This window comes from Aphelocoma coerulescens (assembly GCF_041296385.1).
Source record: "Aphelocoma coerulescens isolate FSJ_1873_10779 chromosome Z unlocalized genomic scaffold, UR_Acoe_1.0 ChrZ, whole genome shotgun sequence".
Taxonomy (NCBI): domain Eukaryota; kingdom Metazoa; phylum Chordata; class Aves; order Passeriformes; family Corvidae; genus Aphelocoma; species Aphelocoma coerulescens.
This window is the reverse complement of record NW_027184085.1, coordinates 31,841,950-31,863,462: the sequence shown is the minus strand read 5'-3', so window position 1 is coordinate 31,863,462 and position 21,513 is coordinate 31,841,950. Positions and strand designations below refer to the sequence as shown.

The 21,513-nt window shown below is 39.4% G+C and overlaps 1 protein-coding gene across 3 annotated transcripts in view; it reads left to right on the top strand.

Annotated features, from left to right (window-relative positions):
• FREM1 (FRAS1 related extracellular matrix 1) overlaps positions 1 to 21,513 on the top strand; it is a 61,491-nt gene that overhangs the window by 20,496 nt on the left and 19,482 nt on the right. The window contains exons 11-24 of one of the 3 annotated variants that reach the window (XM_069001585.1): positions 128 to 324; positions 1,470 to 1,560; positions 2,573 to 2,740; positions 3,284 to 3,492; positions 4,277 to 4,370; positions 4,741 to 4,993; positions 6,648 to 6,845; positions 8,069 to 8,254; positions 9,267 to 9,463; positions 10,254 to 10,482; positions 12,061 to 12,205; positions 14,530 to 14,671; positions 16,031 to 16,226; positions 16,956 to 17,220. In XM_069001585.1, the coding sequence (XP_068857686.1) occupies positions 128 to 324; positions 1,470 to 1,560; positions 2,573 to 2,740; positions 3,284 to 3,492; positions 4,277 to 4,370; positions 4,741 to 4,993; positions 6,648 to 6,845; positions 8,069 to 8,254; positions 9,267 to 9,463; positions 10,254 to 10,482; positions 12,061 to 12,205; positions 14,530 to 14,671; positions 16,031 to 16,226; positions 16,956 to 17,220 (2,570 nt within the window). Of the gene's footprint in view, positions 1 to 127; positions 325 to 1,469; positions 1,561 to 2,572; positions 2,741 to 3,283; positions 3,493 to 4,276; positions 4,371 to 4,740; positions 4,994 to 6,647; positions 6,846 to 8,068; positions 8,255 to 9,266; positions 9,464 to 10,253; positions 10,483 to 12,060; positions 12,206 to 12,589; positions 12,668 to 14,529; positions 14,672 to 16,030; positions 16,227 to 16,955; positions 17,221 to 21,513 lie in introns of those variants that run through there. The other 2 variants (XM_069001587.1, XM_069001586.1) reach the window with 2 other exon arrangements.

Sequence of the window (21,513 nt, the reverse complement as noted above, 5' to 3'; positions counted from 1 at the left end):
CAGACACATCCTGTATCTCATATTCCAGTGATCCACTTACTTCTGTGTGCATGTTGGTGAACAGCTACTCAGGACACTCTCTTACTGAGAGGAATGGCTGACTATTCTACTGTCTCCCCAATTTCAGGTGATGGTGGTTCACATTATCCCTGTGGATGATCAGCTACCCAGAGAAGCTCCAGGAGTGACCCGTCACCTGGTTGTTAAGGAGACTGAGATTTCTCACCTAACAAAGAAACATCTCCACTTCATAGATGTGGAAGAGCAAGACAGAGAGCTCACATACACCGTAACCACTGCCCCATTTTTCTCTTGCACCCATGGGTAGGTGCAACCTGACATATCTTTCAGGTGGGACAGGGGAATAACCCATGTAACAGGAGCAGCCTCAGTGGCAGTAACATGCTTGTGCCTCAAGTTCTTCATCTGTTTGTTGACAGTGCAGGTGACAACAACTGGGTGCAGCTCTCCTGTTGATTAAGGGTAAGCTAGAGCCTGAAGCAACAGAGTAATAAAAAATAGGTAATGCATAGTTTAACAAGAAATAAGAAGTGGGAAGTCATGTGAAATATCTTCTTTCCTTTTGTTGGATTTTACACTGACGTGTGGGATCCTGTCCAGCCTCAGGTACAAGTCACAGCACCTCTCCTAACTGTTGGAATGAGGCTGACCTGTGCCTGTCACAGACTGAGAAGAGGAGGTGCTTCAGCTTTTTCAAGAATATGTATCAGGCACTCCTGATTGTGGACTAGGAAGCTGTAGAGCAGAAAACAGGCAGAACAGGCTGTGGGAGCAAGGGAGGTATGGAATGAATGGGTATAATAGCAGTTTACATCACTGGTGCTGTAATCTCTTTAGACCATCAGCAACAATTTGCTAAATGAAAAGTTTTGAATCCAGACATTGTATGGTTTAAGCTGAAGATCAATCAACACTCTCAATTTTGGCCTCAAGCAACACAGGATCAGTATGCAGCTGGGGGAGAAAGCTGCTTCCCTAATCAGTCAAATAGCCACATGGTTACCCAGTTTGCCTGTTACTGCTGTTGGAAAGCTGGGTGGCTGGAAACTGGTTAATTTCAGAGTTTATAAGATGCATGAAACTAGAAATAATTAATTTTTCTACTTAAAGATAAACGCGGGTGTGCAAGTAATAAGAATGTGATGGCCTAGATTTGCAGGTGGTGTAAATGGTATCTGGGGTGTGTGGAGACACACTTGCAGCAATTCCAGAGCTTGCTTATAAGTTATGAGATGATTTTTCATGATCATCCTGAAAAATATTTCATTTGGACAGTTTTCTGTGGTAATGTTTAAATGGGTAACAAGGATGGAAGAAAGGAAAATGTTTTTTCTTTCAATGCAGTTGAAAGTGTGAAGCTAACTTGAAATGCAAGATTAAGCTACGTGGCTATTTTTCTTGTTCTTTGGTATTGCTAGCCAAGATGTGACATGCATATTTTTGTGTAGCTACTCAGATGCTGGGAAGCTGTTTATGGTGGACACCATCCCCAAACCGGTCAAGGATCCTGCTGCTCTTGCACTGCAGTCATTTACTCAGGTTTGTTATGTTACCTGATACCACAATGAATTCTAAAAATTTTCAAAAGTTACAAGTGTACAGTTGTATCTGACAGGAAAACAGGAGGTGAAAACTGAGGAGCAGTACTATCACAAGCTCTGCTTAAGAAACTCAAGACTCTGCTATTCCAATACCAGGTTTTATAACAAATTTCTATCATGCTTCAGTTTTGCAATATGTAAACACATCTATCCTAAAACCAGCAGTGGTTACAGTTGCTTGGGTAGGATGAATTTGGCTTCACATGATGTAAGAGGAAGGAAAAAGTACACAAAATGTGGAAATGAGACCTTGAACAGTTTTCTGCTTCTTCTCAGTGTCTCCTCCAGTGGATGTACTAGAGGATGGAATAGGTTGGAACAGATTTTTTGTAGTTTCGTTTTCATGCTTTTGTAGTTTGACAAATAAGTATTACTAAAGCGTCTTATGTCCTGCTGTATGGTTAAAGTTGCATGATGATCATTGCAGTACCATAATGACAGCCATGAACCTACATATTCTAAAATGTGTGCCTAGTATGGGATGCCTAGCATCTGGATGCAAGATTTTGATATTTCTTTCACTGGCCTGTCTCACCATGGAACACAGGACATGCAGTTACTATTCACATTGATGAAATTCAGCTGCTGTGGGAGATGTTAGCTTTCATGAATTGTTTATTTTAAAGTCACAGTTTGAAAAGGTCCTTGGACCAGCATTTTTAAAGGGATCCATCAAGAAGGTCAGGCCATCAATTCTGTTATCACTTATAAACCATATCTATATTTTTTGCTACAGGTTTGAGAATTTGAACCTGTACTCACTTAATTTGTATCTAAAGATGCATTTAATCAAGGTGTGTCTAGTAGCTAGAGAGTACATGCAAAATTTCTGAAATTTATTTTGATGGCTGGATTACACCTAAACAGGGGATGATAAAAGTCCCCAATGTCATGGATTATGGATACCCCCATTATCTCCTCTTACATGCACCCCTCTTCTCTTTTTGCAGCATGCCGTGAACTACATGAAAATTGCTTACATGCCACCCCTGCAGGACATCGGACCCGAACCTCAGCAAGTCCAGTTTATTTTTTCTGTCAGCAATCAGCATGGAGGCACTTTGTATGGGATCTGCTTCAATATTACAATTCTTCCTGTAGACAACCAAGCCCCAGAGGTAGGGTGGTGGTGAAAGTGAGAAAAAAGGACTTGGAAATTGCTTTGAGTAGAAACAGAAATGCAGAAAAATATTTTGATTTTACTGAGATAAAAAAAGAATTTTCCATGGGATCAGGGTTTCAGCATCTTGCACACAGCTTGAATTGGGATTGAAGTAGAAGGCGAATTCTGGTGAGTGTGCAATGCGATTTTTTGTGCTAAGTAAGCTGAGAACTAACTTTGGCATCTATGTATCTGTTCAAAAACATGCATGTCGCATCTTGGTTAGCAAAACTGCATCCCTACATTTTGTGTTGCTTACTGCCTATAAGGCAGGTCAGAAGCCTCCATGAATGGGATGAGAACTAGGATGCACATATTATAGCCCATTGTTGGCAATTTCCTTAGCTTTTTCTAACACAGCAGAAAAGATTATATCCTTTGGCATTTTGTTTTTTAAGGTGTCACACATCCTTATAGCAGAGCAAATGGGAATAACCCTGTTTGCTGTGTGTTTGGAGGTGCAGCAGCAAAGAGAGCTCAGCATTTCTCCTTTCTGCAGGTCTTTACAACCCATTTGAGAGTGGAAGAGGGTGGCATGACCTCTGTTACAGAGGGACACATTCTCATCTCTGATGCAGACACAAAACGAGAGCATCTCTTCCTGCTCCTGCTGAGGCAGCCGCAGCATGGGGTGGTGGAGCTGGATGGCATTCCCATGAATGGAGGCGACAGGCTTTCCTGTGAGGACCTGCGTACCCTGGCAGCCAGGTTAGAAGAGTGGTGGCTGTCTTTTGTGGTGTCTGAGGCTCTCAGCTGAATGAGCTAAATCTTGAAGTGGTGCAGGGCACAGAGACTAGCAATGTTCACCATAGCTCTGGCAGAGCTGCTCCAGGATGGCTGGCTGAGCCTTGGGAGCACAATGTCACCATGAAATGAGCTGTGTGGCTAGGAAATGGGAGTTAGCAGCCATGCCTCCTGTAGGTAGGTTTCTCTATAAAGCGCTGCCCCATGCTGGTGAGGAGACAAGTTCTGGATGCAGCTGTGCAGTTCCCGTGAAGAAGGCACTGGTTGCCAGCTTTTTTCTTTAAAGGAAGTCATGTGTTTATTAAGCTTGGCTAGTTTTTTGTTAATACTGATTAAATGTAGAGATGAAAATTTTGCTTGTTTATTTGTGGCAAGAACAAGGCATGACACACACACAGAGTTAGAGCTCCTTGGCTCTATTTCCATCTGTTAGAAAGTGGGCACTTACCACAGTGATGACATACATGTTTGGTAAACACCTCACAACCAGCCACAACAGAGATGACAAAGCCTCAGGGAAACCTTTTTGTTGACTGATGAATGGTTTACCTTGGGGGTTTTCTTCTCATAGGAGACCCCAAAAGCCCTTTAGAGAAACTCTGATCCAGAATCAGCAGTGTTAGGTGGACACCCTTACATAGGGAGCAGCTTTTTGTACCGGGAGGGATACACATTATAGGGCATGACCAGAAAGCATGGATTTTTTATCTGTGAAAAATTTGTGTAGCTCTATCATCTTTTTTCACAGATATCGTCATGATGGCTCTGAGACTCTCACTGATGATGTTTTCTTTGCAGCCACAGATGGCATCCATTTTGTAGAGTTCACCCTGCAGGTCAAGGTCAGTGTGTTGCATGTTTCTGAGAATAATTGTCTGTGTAGAAGCAAAGGTTCAAAGCTTGCATTACCTTGGAAACTGGAAGATAATGGATGTATTAGGCTTCCATTTCAACCCTAGGTTTCAGGTCCATGTAGCAAATTTGAGAGGAATTTTGACTTGCACTTTGTACTTAAACGATGATTATCTCCTTTGGTTTACTTATGTCTTTTTATTTTTAATTCAGCTGGTTTCTTTTTGCTCATAGAGAAAGTTTCAATGCACTCTGACACTGGCACCATTCTATTAGTTTGAGCTGCAATGCAGTGTATTGAAACAACTGGCTTCCACTGAAATGAACAATAAGAAAATCTTAAATTATTTTTCTGATTAGGTGTTGCCTGTGAATGATGAGCTACCTGTTATGCAAACAGGCCTTGTTCCTGTGCTCCACTGTCTAGAGGGTGAAGAAGTCGTTCTCTCCTCGGAGTACATTTATGCCACAGATGCAGACAGCGATGACATGGAACTGATGTTCGTGTTGGCCCGCCAGCCCTACCACGGGGTAGTGAGGAAAGCTGGCGCTGCTGTGGATCGTTTCTCCCAAGCTGATGTCATTGCTGGTTTAGTCACATACAAGCACACTAGTAAGTGAGCTAAGGACAGAATTCGACTGGAAGGTGATCAGACAAGCATTAGTAAAAAAATCTTAACCCGAATCCATGCCTTTGCAGAAGTCCAGTAGGACTTCTGACAAAGCACATGTTGTGACTAGGGAAATAAATAAACTGGCTTTAAAATAGAGAACCGATGATACACAACTACCAAATGTTTTAATAAGTTCTCCAAATCCCTGCTTGAACTGAAAATTGTATTCAAACAAGTACATGAAAGTATCAGAATCCTGGAGGAACTCTTTCATGGTTGCTGAAAAAATAACTTGGGCCCTTTTGACAAAATTATTATTAAGTTAGGTACAAACTAGAGTATTTTTATGTGTTTCATGAAAGTAAAAAACCCTTTGGTACTTCTTGCTTGCCTTTCCAATCTAGGGGGATATCTAATTTTGGACAGTTCACAGTCTTTCCATACCACAAGATAAAGGAAGTTCTGATTTTCTTCATGAGAAACACAATGTTAAAAATATGTTATTTTGTGGTTTTATTATTTTATTTTTTATCGTTAGTACCTTTTTTAAAATTACTGAGAGAAATCAAGGGCTGCTTAACCCCCTTTCTAACCTAATTTATCCTTTCATTGGGATTAAAGGGGTTCTCTTTCTACATCTCTGAATGATGGCTTTAGTATTTTTCTTTCCCCAAAGGTTCTGGTTTTCTATTTAATTATTCTGTAATTTTGTGTTAGCATGGAGAATAGATGTGATATTTTCAAACTTGGCACTGTCTAAAATGAACAGCTGGTATTTGAAAAGGAAGTACTTAATTGTGGCCACCTACAACAAACTTTTCTTCTGCATCCTAAAGATATCACAAACTGTATTTCAATGACAATATTTTGTAGTGGCAATGAAGTTTTACCTTCAAGGGTGTAGTGTTTCTGTTTTTCATTCCCAAATTTCTACACATCTTGCAGCAGTGCAAGCCACAGGCTGCCAGAAGTGCTGACAGCTGGAATACTCTGAGTCACAGATATTTCTTGCAAGGGATGGCCATTCCTACCCCTGAATCAGCCCCCCTTTTAAATGTGATTGCACACAGGCATAATATACATTACAGTAATAAAGTACAGCCCTTGTTATAGTCCATTTTGTAAGGATAAGAAGTATATAGGAATACATGCATTACTTACTATATAAAAAATTGTCTTTTGGAAGACCATGGATATCACCCTTTATCATAGAGGAACATACATATAAAAGAAAGATTTTCCTACATTCCTTGAGAAGGAGTTCAGAAAAAATAATTTTTCTACACAATATACATTTTTTACATAGCTTAGTGCAGAAAGAACAGAATTTTGAGGACTATTAGCCATTTTATTGCAATATAATGTAATATCATAACATTGCAATTATAACATTATCACTATTATAACAATACTAACACTCTTTTCTACAGTCTTATTATAGCACAGAAGTGAGATGGTTAAAATTAATTATACAACAAACCACATCTCTAACCAATCAGCACCCACAGCAGACAGAATTAAGAATTCCAGTAATTTTGCTGCTGCTTTCTTTTTCTTCAGACTTGATCCTGAAGGCTGTCCTTGCAGGATAAAAATTAGTCTTCGTGAAGTTTTGGTAAAACACTTCTTCTGAACTGCAATATTTTTTTCCAGGTGGGGAGATTGGCCTGACTCCTTCCACTGAGATCTTAACCTTAATTGTCTCTGATGGTGAGGCTGGCCTAGATGCGAACGACTGCTGCTATGACGGACCTCCTCCTCCTCCAGTTTCACGTCATGATCCATTTCCTCTCTATGACCTTAACATCACTGTACTTCCAGTGGACAACCAACCTCCATCAATTGCAACTGGTGAAAGCTTCCTCACACTATAGCAGTGTAATGTGGGTTACACAGTACTGTAGTGGCTAAAGACCCAGAGTGTTTTTTTGGTTGCTTGATTTTTATCATTAGAAATAGTTAGTTGAGATCAGCATAGAAAAGTTTTGGATCAGAATTTCCATCAATTTTATTTTCTTTTTCTAGTACAGTGCAAAAACCCAATCTAGCTCCCAGTGCAAGTTTGAGCTTGTTGCTCTTCAGCTGCACGTTTAAAGCATGTGGTTATAGATGAGAGTGCTCAGATCTGCTCCCCACCATCTCTACATGCCCATTGCTGCATATGTAAGCTATGTCTAGGTAAAAGTGATCAGTATCTTGTCCCTGAGCTGAACTTATGGGCCAACAGATGTCAGGTTTATACAGCTCAAAAGCATAAAGATAAATATAGATATTTATTTACCTTTCTGTGTAGAGCATAAAACAGAAATCTGGGCCTTACATGAAGGGAGAGAATCATTGCTACCCATATTACCTATATTTAATTCTTTTAGGAAATAAAGACAAAGGCTATACATTAATAGATGTGAAGCCACATTTTCACAAGTACTCTTCAGGATCTAAAAAACTCAGTCAAAATGGAAATAGAGCTGATAATGTACATCTAGTCCAAGTCCAGCCCATTGTGTGAAATTTCCATTGATTTCCTGGGCTTTCAATGTGGTCTGTGGTATACATATTAAAAGTATGTTTTCCACATGCTTGTGTCTTTCAATGTCATTTGTTTTTAAGTATCAGGTATATGTTCTGTATCTCAGGGAATATTTAAGCATATGTATAAGTAGTTTTGTAATTTGCAGGCGCTCACCCAAGTAATGTTCTGGAAATGAAACATTGTCCCAGCAGGGAAATTAAACAGTGATGCATGAAAAATTGTTCATTATGAGCAATTCTTAACAGTCCTTACATAATTAATGCTCTGACAAACAGAGGTAACAACTGTTTTTGAGCAGTATATAAACCTTACCTAATAAATTATCAATAAAATAATTTCATTATTCCCTTCTTCTCTACTTCTGTGATGGCAAAGGCAGAGATGTTGGTGAAAGCAGAGAAGAAAACATGAAAACATGACCTCTCAGTAATTCAGTATTTATTGTATTTTCCCCTTTAGTTATTATTTCCATTCTTATTAACAAAAACAACAGTAAAATTAACTTATGACCAGTAATGTTTAATGTATTTTTTGTCCACAGGTGCAAGCTTTGTGGTGGAGGAGGGCTCCTCAGCAGCCCTTACTACCAACCATTTGTTTGCCACTGATGCTGACACCCCTGCAGATGACTTAGAGTTCGTGTTGGTTTCTCCTCCCCAGTTTGGTTACATTGAAAATATACTGCCTTCTCCTGGTTTTGAGAAGAGCAACATCGGAATAAGCATAGGTAAGTCTTAACAACTTATGATAATCAAGCAGATGAAATACAGGGGGCTTGTGGAGGGCTCTTCAGTGGGCTCTGGTGATGCAGATGCACGTGTAGGCATTAATATGGGCTTATTGAGGAGCGCAGGTGCTGGCAAATGAAGAGCAGTGGGGCTTTGAGGGAGGAGCTCAAAGGGAGACTGAAGCCCTGCAAATGAGAAGAATTGGCACTTGAAGTAAACAAGGAAATCCTTGTTTTATGCATTCCAGCTGTGATCTTTTAGAAGTCATGATATGAGACATTAATCTGCCTTCCTCTTCAGTCCCCCCTGAAAGACTCCAGCATCCCTTCACCTACACATCTGTCAATTAAATGCAGTAGCATTTAATGGGTTCCACATTAGTTTCCAAGGCAAAGTTACAAAGGTGATAGAGAAGGTGTTTGACTTAGATGGTGATTTCCCTTGCCCACTTTCAAACTACGTAAGGCAGTTTCACCATCAGAACAGACTGTGACATGCTCTGCAATGCTATCAGCTTTTACCAGCCTCTTCAGCTGGAAACCTGAAATCACTGAGTCTTTAAGTTCTCATTTCTCATGGTCTGTCAGTCAAATAACAGCATAATTAGAAAAATATAATCATAGAATCATTTAACTTTGAAAAAAAGTTAAGTCCAGCCATTAACCTAGCACTACCAAGGAATCTTGGACCTCAGATATTTTCCTAACTGCTATTTGAGTTAGTTTTATGTAGGCTCAGTTTTGCAGACTGAACTGAAAAGTGTGAAGCTTCAGAATCCCACCAGAAGCAGAATAATGCATTCATTTTCAGGGAAGGGCTTGTGTCCTGCAGTAACATCTGCTGTTACAACAATCTGCAGTGTAACTCTTACAGTCAAAAAATGACAGAGAACTTAAAAAATTAAAGTTATTTATTATTTGAAAAAAGACATAGTTTCAATTTTTTAAATGGTGCATAAGACTAGAAGGCATGAAAATATTGTGCTAACTAATTTTTCTTTAAAATCTGTAGGTTCATTTCAGCTGAAGCACCTGAAAGCCATGAATATAAACTATGTTCAAGCCAGGCACCTGAGAATGGAGCCAACAGCAGACAAGTTTGTACTTTATGTCACTGATGGGCTGCATCGCTCAGCAGAGACTCCATTTTTTGTGCTAATCAGCCCAACCAATGATGAAGTTCCAGAATTCATAGCCAGGAATATTACTGTAAGGAAATAAGCAAAATGCCTGTTATAAAACTACTTTAACCAGAAACCACTCTCTAATATAGTAAGAACATTGTCCTGATACCTGTTCCTCTGCATATTTCCCTTACCTTTTGTAGTTTAGCCTACTTCAGGAAACAGCCCAGTGAAATCCCATGTAAAACCATAAGGCAGAGCTTCAGTGGGATAGGAGTAGCGCATAGCTCTTGGAAATTTGCAGTTAAGTGAAAAAAAGGCTCAAATCTTTAAACAAATAAGTCATCTAGAAAGCAGAGAGATCTTTAGGCTTCTTCTGCATTCTCCAGAACTTTCACAATTTTTTTATGGAGTATTTTTTATATTTCTGGCATACTTTCTCCCCTCTCTTCAGAGTTTTTAATATAAATAACACTGTGAGCACAGAGAGAGTGTAAACTTACCCTTAATGTAAAGTAAAAAGTGCATGTATAAATTTATATGCATTTTTATTTTCAGATATCTTTATGTATTTGAAGGCTTTCTCCTTTGTGCATTTCTGAGCACTGGATTTGGCATTGTCCTACTTAATGTATTTTCTATTAATTTGGGCAAATATGAACTCCTTATCACAACTCCTCTCTTCATCACTGTAACCATTTACTTTCTCTATGTCTCTTAAACTGGTTGAAATCAGTAGCTGGTTAAAAAACTGCTGGGAAAAGGGTGGAGGAATCAAGAGGTACACTTGTGCAACGCCTTACTCATGAAACCATGATAGAATTCTATTATTTCTTCTAGGTAAAAGAATTGGATGTTTTTTCTTTCACATTCAGGTTCAAGAAGGGGAGATGAAAGAGCTGGATCTGTCTGTTATCAATGCAGTTGATCTGGACGTGCCTCCAGACCTTCTGGTATTTGGGGTTGTGCAGAGGCCCTTGTATGGGTTCCTTATTAACGGTGTTCAAGGCAGTGATATTCCACATTATAAAGACTTAATTACCCGTGATCACCACAGCCATGGGTTGCTTGTTCATAACTTTTCCATGGAGCTACTGAAGAATGGTAGGTGCAGCATTCTTCTGACACTGGTCTTTCATTCCTTTAATGAGGCAGGTGGCACACTAAAGATGTCTTCATCATTTATTTATTCACTTGCTTTATGTTTATTTTAAAGAAAATGTTTAGGAATGGAAGTTTAATGCTATTCTTGCCTACTGATTTTAGGAACTGTCAATAAAATCATCCTGAGAGACCTCTGTATCAAAAAGGGTAGTAATATGAGTAGGAAAATCATCAGCCCTGAAAAAAAATAAAGGGAATAATATAACATAATGTAATATCATCAAACAGATTTGTAAATGTTTTACAGAACCTAGAATAGGGAGACAACAAGACTGATTTAAAAGCACACTAACTGATCATGGGGTTAAGTATTTCTTCACACAATAAGAGAATCCTAGAACATTTTGGGCTGCAAGGGACCTTTAGGGGTCAACTAGTCCACCACCCCTGCCATGGGCAGGGACAACCACTGGACCAAGTTGCCCAAAGCCCCATTTGACCTGACCCTGAGCACTTCCAGGGTTCCACAACCACTCTGGAAAAATTGTTCCAGTGTCTCACCACCCTCACTGTAAAGCCTTTTGTCCTTATGTCCAACTAAACCTACTCCTGCCCCTTGTTACGTCACTACAGGCATTGGTAAAAAGTCTCTCTCTATCTTTGCTATAAACCTCCTTTGGACATTGTAAGGCTGCAATATACCTTCACATGTCTAGCAATAAAGGTACAAATTGGGATTCTACAGCTTTGCATGATTAGTCAGCCTGCTTTAAAGCAGCAAATCTATTTCAAGTACATGTAATGAAAAAGTGTATTTTATACTGCCAAGATTATGGTGGATTCTTCCTGACTGTGGCTATTTAGTAAAACATGGAATCTACCAGTATAAAGAGGAACATGAATTCAATACTGTCAGTCCAATTTCAGTTCAGCCCTCAAAACCTGAGGAAAGATTTTTTTATCTCTCTGCCTGTCTAATATGAACCTCCAGATGCATCAGGTGTCCACCCCAAGCTCTTCTGCCTTCCCACGTCTTGGTTTTGACTCTCTTTTTTGGCTTTTTCCTTTTGTTATCCACAACAGTGAACAAACCACCATTAGCCCAGAACTTCTAGTTGTTCATGGTCATAGATACAAGGCCAGCTGTCCTTCCAGAGGTTTCTTTAAAGTTCCCTGAGGTTTATTTAAAGCACAGAAAAGTACTGTCTGATGCTCTCACCCTCTCTATAGTCTCCATCAAAGTGATATGGAATGAGGAGAGGAGAAGAAATGTACCTTTTTCAGATTGACGGAGACCCCTTTTTTGGACTTAAGTCAGGCTGGTGACCTTGAGTCAATAGTAGGTTAGAAAAATGAACAGGAATGGCTCACCAAACTCATCTTCTGATAGCTAAGGCAAATTTACTATGGTTACCCCATCATATGGCTGGGGGAGATGGAAGAAAGGTGATTGACGCAGAGTGAAATGATGTGAGGGATTTTGCAGGAGTCAGATGAAGTTGTTCTTTCCATTTCTCTTTCTCATTCTCCCTCTCCCTCTCTTTCTCTTATTTTTCTCCCCCTTCCTGCCTCACATAGGAATGAAGCTGATGTACATGCATGACAACTCTGAAAACCTCACTGACAGCTTTAAAATTCAGCTATCAGATGGAAAACATAAAGTCCTCAGAACCATTTCAGTAAAGGTCATTCCAGTTAATGATGAGAAACCAGTGCTGAGCAAGTAAGTCACATGTTCCTGTTTCTGAGAGTGGGATGTGTTCAGACAAAATGATGGAAGAGTGAACAAAACATCAAATCATAGAACCATACAGTTGTAAAATGTTGGAAAAGGCCTTTATGATCACAAAGTTCAACCATCAACCTAGCATCCCAAGATGTTCACCATTAAACCATGTCCTTGGTGTCTGATGCAAAGAGGAAGCCATAACTAGCAACAGACTAATGTCAGTAAAGATGTTTCTATGTAGGTCTCTATCAGCCTGTTTAACAAAAAGTTTTTACATGCTTAGTGATGCTCTATATTAAGAGAACAGAGTAGAAATAAAAGTGTGTGGGGAAACATGCCTGTTGTGTCTTTCACAAGCTACTTGAAGGTATTTTCCAGGTGTTGCACCTCTGCTGAATGCTGACCACTATGGTACTGTTTTCCTCTTCTTTGAGACAAACACCTGCCTAAAACACCTCTCTGAACGCAGCTCTGGAATTTGGCATGAGAGAATTCATAAGGTTGAAGCAGGGGAAGAGCTTTCAGATTATAATTCTCTTCTTCTATATTCTAAAACTCTTTTTCTCAGCCATAATTCAGCTTCTGAAAAGATACACAATAACTTCCCTTACTCTTCAAAGCTAGGAGTCATAAATGAAATAGACATGATCAGAAATTTCCTGGCAGACCATTTATAGATGGGCAGCTGGCTGCAAGAGAGCCAAACCTCCTCAACATTTTAAAAAGGAGCTCATCCCTTGGGATCTCCAACTAATGACTTGTCACAGAGCATCAGGACCTCCATACTTGTGACTGTTTTCCAGCCCCAGACAGGCAGATGGGAAGCTATGGTCCCAAAGGTTTTGGGAGTATACATCTGAACCTCTAAAGTTCGCATTTCAGACCACAACCTGTTAACCAGACTGCCACTAAAGAGGGAATTTCTGATCCCTCAGGGTATTTGGCCTACTTTCAGGTCAGACTTACCTTTCCCATTGCAAAGAATTTTTAATGTTTTTTTTTTTTAACCAGGTAGAGCTTCCTGCAATAACAAATGATAGTTTCTTAGTTAAAAGATGCTCAGTGACCACATAATGCTGAGAGAATGTCAATTGTAGTTAGAATAAAGAGTATAATTTATGTATGCATATATCATGTACTGATAATTACTGATAATTGCCTATTTGTTCCTCACATGTTATAGCTTGATCTGCCATTTTCCACCCTCTCTCTCTGAAAGAAGATTATGAAGTGCAAGAAGTCAAGTGTCTTTAGCTTTGCCCAGCTAGATCCAGAAACTGTTGCTACCTTGTCTGGCAACGTCTTGTCTCACCACTTGCCCTTCTTGTGGTGAACAATAGCATAGAGTGAGACATCTGCTCCCAAAATAGCTATTTCTTTAAAAGAAGTCACTGCCTCTTGCCTGTTACTTCTCCACTGCAATGAGGTCTGCTGCCAGTATTTATGCAGTAGTGCCTTAAGAAAACTTTCAGTTTGGCACTGAGGTGATGTAGCTGCCACATTCAGTCTCTCCATTTTCTTTGTAGGGTACAAATTTCCTTGTGCCAGTGCAGTGTTTTACAGGTGAATAATGGGCAGTACCTGTAAGCTTTTCTTTACCTTTTGATCTGGGGGCACTTTCCACCTCATGGATTTTCAGCTCTCATCTCCATTAGTTACGGTCAACAGACTGAAGAACCTGTGATGGGATGTTTTGGCTGGCAAACTGTGCCTTTTATTCACAGTGATTGCCAAAACCTCAATCTGTCACCTCTTGGATTGCATCCTGTAGCAGAGAGTGCCCTTGGGGAATGTAAGGCCTTCACGCATTCCCCTTGAGAGCTTCTTCCCAAAATGAGATGTGGGTGCTAGAAGGACCATAGAGAAGAAGCCAGTTAGATTTTGTTGTGTCTCTTAACAGATAAAGGTGAGCCTTGAAGACTAGTAATTTGAAAGACAGTCTTTTCCTAAGTGAGCAAACAGTTCATCAGAGCCAGTGTTGCTATGCTCTGTAGTTGGAGTAATAAAGCAGTCTATTTGTTTACATTGTCTTCCTATAAATTGTATGAAGGTAAGCAGAATAGGGTCCAGGGGAATAAGAGAGATGTGTTAAATCACAGTTTGTTTTAGGTATCTTTGTTGTTTCTCACCATTGTGAGGAGAAGCTTGTCTGCACAGTTCGTTCTTTTTTCTTTTGAACTGAAATAAGCACCCTCCTTCTATTCTTTCTGCAGTTGTCATTTCTGTCAGCATTTGGTTAATCCATATTTCTGGTAGAGGAATTACATGTTGAAAAGGCTCCTTTTATTGCATCAATACATGACTTTTAATTTTTTCAGGAAGAACGATATAGAGGTGAACATAGGTGAAACTCAAATAATTTCTAGCGCTATTCTGTCAGCAGAAGATAAAGATACCCCCAGAGGAAGAATTTACTACTTATTTGAAAGACTTCCAGAAAATGGTCAGCTTCAGCTCAAGGTTAGTCTTTGTACTTCAACAAAAAGCAGACATGCAAAGAACTCTCTCTTTTTAGGGCAAAATGAAGTTCGTCTTCCTTTTCTCCCAAATGTCTGTCATATTTTGAAGTAGACAGCTTGGCCAGTTTGATTGTTGAAGGAGCATTTGAGTCAAACAATGATGTTGTCCCAGAGGCTTTGGCACTAAAACCCAGATCCTGAACAAGAGGAGATGGAAGGTAAAACACGTCAGATCATCTGAGGTGAAAATTGAGAGAGATGCTGTGATAATCATCCCAAAATGGGGGAAAATCAAGCATCAAAGCTAGGAGGGAATGAGGGCGAAAGCCCTTGATTAAAAAAAAAAGTGCCTTTACTTCCTGACTTCAGGGTTTAGAAAATACAGAAGGAGTTGCATGTGAAAGAGTAAGCAATACCTCATCAATTAGAAGAAAAGCATGGGGGGAAGGAAGGGAAAAGGAAGATGATGGAAAGGCTATATCAAGAGGAATGGCAAAAAATAAGATTAGAAATGGAAGGAGAGATGATAATCTGTTAACCTAAAATAAGACAAAGGAACAAAGACAGAAAAAAAAGCCTCTTTTAAATTGTGTGCATGTGTAATAGAAATAAAATTCTGTTTCTAAAACTTGTGAGCTTGGAAAGTATTTTGACGTTGGATCTCAGCATCAATCTGTGGATCCCATGAGACTTGTGAATTAAATCTGAGACAAGAGACAGCTGGTGACTAGAGTCTGTCAGTTTAAACATGTAGGGTACACATGTCTTAGCACTCTGTCCTGGATAACCTTTGCTCCAAATCTAGTGACGTTGTTAGTGCAGCTAAATATCAACTACATGGATCAGTCCAACTTAGGGTACTAGGCTATTTTCAGAAAAGCAAGAAATTTTATGGTATAATTATTATTTTTTTTTGTCAGCTGAGGATCTCTGGGGCTCTAAATTTCTGTGCTTCCCTGAAGTTATTTCTGATACTGTTTTAGCTATGACTTCAGATAGAGCCAAGAGAAGATTTGTGAAATTAAGAAATAGAAAACATAAGCTGGCTCAGGAACTATTTAATTTTCATCTTGGTGTCTGAATGAGAAGTGTGCAGAAATTTATTTCTTAGAGTAAAAGTGGCTAAACTCCATATTACTCTATTTTATTAATGATCATTGTATCTTCTCCAGCCTTATATCTGCTGGAAAAAAACTCCAGTTATTTGCTGCTCTTCAAAGCAAACTATGAGGAAAGATCATATAGAAAGGAAGACAGGTAGCTGCCACTAACAGTCTATATAACTAAAAAGAGACATAATTAACTGGGAAGGATGCACAGGTGATTATAATTTCATGAAGGATGCTTTTATTCTTTCTAGGTAGGACAAGACTGGGTGACTCTCCAAACTGGAATGAAGTGCTCTCAGGAAGAGCTGGATATGAACCTTGTGAGATATGTCCACACAGGAACTGTGGGGTCCAAGAAACAAGACAGCTTCACATTTTACCTCTGGGATGGGTACAACAGATCCCCAGCTGTGGACTTCTACATAAATATCAAGGACTTGGAAAAGGGTAAAGATCCACTAAACTTGATGTTTTACAGTGCCTGTTTCTGAAAAAAAGGTATTTGAGTACTTGTCCCGATCCTTTCCTTAGCATTATATAGGCCCTGGCAAGTCTCCCTGCAGATCCTGTAAGTTTAACTGCTTGGATTTCACTGTTGGCCAGGTCCTGAGATTTGAAAAGGCTCTGCTAAATGCAATGTGTTGCACCTTGTCTCCCAGGACTCCCAGCTGCTTTTCAAACAGAGCTGAAAATATCTTTCTGAAATTAGCTTTATGTTTGAGTAAATCAGCATAGAAAAATGGCAAATATGTAAAAAGGTAGGCAAAAGACTGTTCAGAAACAGCTCTGTCTCCCAGGTTATTCTACAGTCTTAAGGTCTTTATTTTCTTGTAAAATCTGTTAGAAACCTAATGGTTAACCTGACACTGCTAAGATTGGAAGAAGCGTCAAAAGAAGCTGTGGTCTCTTCATCCTTGGTGCAAACATGATAATAGTTTTCAGTCTCCAATAGGATAAAGCCCCAAGCAATGTGGCTATGGCTGATCTCATGGCTGACCCTGCTTTAAGCAGAATGTCAGACTAAAGATGTCCTGAAGTCTCTTCCATGCTGAATTTCTCCATAATCTTACAGTCTTATAGTTTTTCTGCTGGTGACGGCTTTCCTGTAACTAAACAATGCAGAAGAGATCATCCAGTTCAATATGACTATTTTAGTTTTTTTTGTCTATTCTGCAGGAGACATTGCTGTTTTTACGAAACTCCTTAGAGTGACAAAAGGAGGTCGCAGCTACATTACAACTGACGTCCTCCTTGCACTGGACGGTACTGACAAGCCAGAGGAGCTCCTTTACGTGATAACCTCCCCACCCCAGTATGGGCAAATAGAGTATGTCAGCTATCCTGGCATCCCCATTACGAGCTTCAGTCAAATGGATATAGCACGACAGATCGTCTGCTACGTTCACAAAGCCAAGGCAGTTGTTCATGAAGATACATTCAGGTAAGGCGTAGTACCCCACCCCCCAAACTCTTCCCCTTGAATTTTTGGGGTATTCAGAAAACCTGCGCTACATGACACAAAACATCCAAAAAAACCCCAAAAGAAATTATTAACAAGAGCTGGAGATTCTGTGGGAATTCCCAAAATTTATATAGCACATCTATTTCTACTGCAATAAATATAGTTGGGAATGCTTTGGTAATAAATGTATTTTCTCATTGATGCTGAAAACATAGCCAGAGACACATTTAGTCAGTGATACTTCAACATTATTATAGCACCCAGGCATACAAAACTGTTAAGATTTAAGTGAGAGAGGACTAAGAACATACTTGGTGGAATTTTCCTTTGATTTCTTGCTACAGCTGGATGTGGTAAAACTGATCAATTCAGGTATTAAATAACAGTTTTCTTATCTGTTACAGTTTACCATATTAATTTGATTATGGGTTTTTTGAATCCCTAAGTATTCTGGAATATAATGAAAACCAGTCCACTATTAATGCTGTAAAATATTACCGTGTCCCGCAGCCGTAGGGAGGAGGAGAGAAGATCCAGCAGGCAGGAATTGTGCAGCAAGATTGATTTATTTAACTATTTTACAAACTCTTTCATAGACTTTTTTCTTCATAGTCTAATCAGACAAAGGATCAGCCACCCCTTGGGGGTGATTGGCTAAAATCCTAAAACATCCATTGTCAAAATATTTTTCTACTGTACTATAAACAAAGCTCTACAAGGTCGCAGGTGTTCATGGTTTACAGAACTTCTGATAATCTCTTCATGAGAGAGAAAAGTATCCCACGGTTTAGAAGAAGCAGGAAAATTCCTTGTTGACAGCATTTTTGTATCCACAGTCCACTTAATCTATTTTGACACTACCATAGCTCAGAAATTCATGCAGACACTTGAATTTTTGGTATAAAGCCATAGGTTTAGCTACAGGCCCAGTTCAGCAGCCTAATGATAATTATTTTCACCTGTTTCTGAAATTCTCCTCTTAGAACAGTTTATACTAGGTGAATTCCTAAAGTGAGTGTTCCCTTATTTCGTTCTTAAACGATGCTCCCTTGGTTATAAAATAGAATGATGTAATGAATTATCATCAGATAAAGAGCAGGTATATTGCTCAAAGTCTTGCGGACAGTTTTGTAAAAAAAGATCAAAATCAGGGAAAAGAAAAAGCTCAAAAATAAAGATATTTCTAAAGGAAGAATGCTTCCTTTTTGCTAATACTGGCAATTTTCTCTGAAAACAGCTTTTGACAGAAGATGAACTTACTGTAAAATTCAAAATTAAGAGCTTATTGTTTTTCACTTGTGACTAAGAGAAATGAAGGCTTTAAGTCCTAAGAGCTGCAATTCAGCAAAGACCCCTTTTCACACTCCTAGAAGAGATTCCTGATCTGAATGGCTTTTTCTGTGAGGCATGAGGAAGTTCAAGAATATGTGGCATCATTCAGTTTGAGAGTTTTTTTACAGGCAATTCAAGCAAGTGGGGCATGGAGATATAAAAGAAATCTCCCCATGATACTGCTTCAGATAGCATCGTCCAGAGTTAACCCAAAAGTAATTCTGAAACTTTCCTCAGATGAAATATTTTAAACTATCCCTTCCACTACATTCAATGCGATGGAAATTCTAGTTAGAAGATTTGTCTGATTCACTTTTACTCACTACAGAAAATGTGAACAAATACTCCCCGGTTTTATATTTCTAAATAGTGAAACACTTTCACCAACACTAGAATTAGGTTATACAAGTAAGGTTGCAGTCATGCCAGACTTAGTTTCGGCAGCATGGTATACTGGCTTGTGTCAGTAGGACTTCCATATCACAGCTACGAAAACAGACCAAACAATTCTAGGGAAACTGCAAATGTGGATAAACCCCATGTTTTCTGTTTAGGCCAGTGGCTAAGAACCAAACTAGAAAGTCAGGTATGATGCTTTAATAAATATTGAGATTTGATAACTATTTCAATCACAATAATTATGTTCCTTGATGCTATCATTTGGAAAATAATTTGGTTTTGTGTAGACATATAAATAGTCTGGCAGAATAGTATTATTATTTCAACAAGGAATTAATTATATGGGTAATTATGGGAGGAGGAGGAATTAACTGACCAGATTTTTACGTCCCACTAAAGTACTTCCTTCAGACATAAATTTACCTGTATTGTTTGGTGCTGTTGGCCTGGAAGAAAGATTTGGCAGTGCTTGTTTGGACAGATGACTGCAAGTGATTAGCAACCTGACATCAGACGCTGGCAGCAGGATGCTAAAAGAACATGCTAATGTCCTCCATTTTGACATGCTGGCTCGATTTTGTAATGAGTTGGCACTATTTATGATTCCATTTTTATCTTTTAAATGCCATGACAGATGGCAGGTCCTATAGCCAACTCCATTGCCATCAAACTGCAGAAAGCATGAAATGTTGGGAGTTGTGAAATCAAACCATGCAACATGTCCTCCAAACTTTGCCTGGGAATTGTACCCTAAATTTCATGAGAGTGAGAATACTGGCTGCTCTCCATTCCTGAGGAAATTACAAAGCAGACATAAACCAGAAATAAACAACCAAAATCTCCCAAAGTGCAGAAGATGGACATCTTGGACACAGGCAGTTTCATCACCTGTGAAACTGAGCAGTGAATGAAATTCATTGTAAATTTCAGTCTGATGTAGACATGCAGAAGCTTTGTTCCTATCTGGTATTTTCGAGAAGGCTGGATGAATCTTCCGTTTCAGGAACTGAATTATCTAAGTCTTTCACTTAAATATTGTTTGAGACATCATCCAAATGTTTTTACAACAATCAAAAGAATGAGAGAAAATTCACTTCTGCTGCAATCCTTCAGGCATCTTGAGAGAACGTTAAGGTCTTGACTGAAGGTGTTTTACCCTTCTTTCTCCTAACTATATTATTTACCATCGTTATTCTAGTTCTGCAATTGATTTCAGATAGCTTACAAATAGCACAACCCTTTTACCATTGGCACAATAGCATAAGGTCAGTGCAGACAGATGTCTCTAGGTTCCCAGCTGGGAATACCATCCTCAGTAAACATATTTCTAACTGCTACATAGTCCCAGCTCCGCCTATGCTCATTCCCATCTGTTTCATGGCAGAGTGCCAGTTCACAAGTGATCAAGCTCTAATCATCCAATGCTGGTGAAGGCAATGAGGACTTTTAGGTGGACAGTCTGTGTGACACAGTAAGCTGCTCCGTGACCTACTGAAAGTCACTCACATTTGAGTCACGCAACAATACACTAGGTGTTAACCCTCTAATTTTTAAAATACTTCTTCAAGGTCTGCAGTCAAGAGACCAAGAGGAAACAGATAATCTACTAAATGTCAGCCAGTCCCCATTTCACTTAAGTATGGTAGAAGAGTATCAGGTGGAAAGCAGCCAGCTAGGCTTGCCCTCATACTGTCTGAAACAACTGTCCCACTCTACTAGAGACAAATTTCTTTGCACAGTGGACTCTGATCTGGCTCAGGCAGAACAAACCTGTGTGAAAACCACTTTACAAAATGTTTTTGCGTACGCTGTGCAGCATAATCACTGAAATTTATGTAGAAAGACAGGTAATTCATACACACTATAAGTTGATGGGACACAAAGGATCATGAGATATTTTTGGAGCAATTTTTAGTTTTATATACCCTCAGAAGTTTTTTGTTACAGGCATGAAAATGTTCCATGTAATTCTTTTCAGAAGAAAATACATAAATAATAATCTTGACAATGAAATCTTTAAAGGCTAAAAGGTTTTATCCTTATTTTCCTCAACTAAATTTAAAATAAATTTCTGCGGACTATGCTGTCACTCGTATGGCAAAAGCCCATACCCAGCTGGTAGGCTTCTGTCATGGTTTAACTGCAGCTGGCAACTAAACACCAGGCAGCTGCTCACTCCTTCCCCACCTGGTAGGATTGGGGAGAGAACTGGAAAGGTAAAAGTGAGGAAACTCATGGGTTGATAGAGACAGTTTAATAGGTAAATCAAAAGCTGCACACACAAGCAAAGCAAAATGAAGAATTCATTCACTGCTTCCTGAGGGCAGGCAGGTGTTCAGCCATCCCCAAGAAAGCAGAGTTCCATCATGCACAACAGCGACTTGGGAAGACAAATGCCACCACTCCAGACATCTCCCCTTCCTCCTTCTTCTTCCCCCAGCTCTATACACTGAGCATGACACCAGATGGTCTGGGATATCCTTGGGGTCAGCTGGGGTCAGCTGTCCTGGCTGTGCCCCTTCCCAGCTCCTTATGCACTCC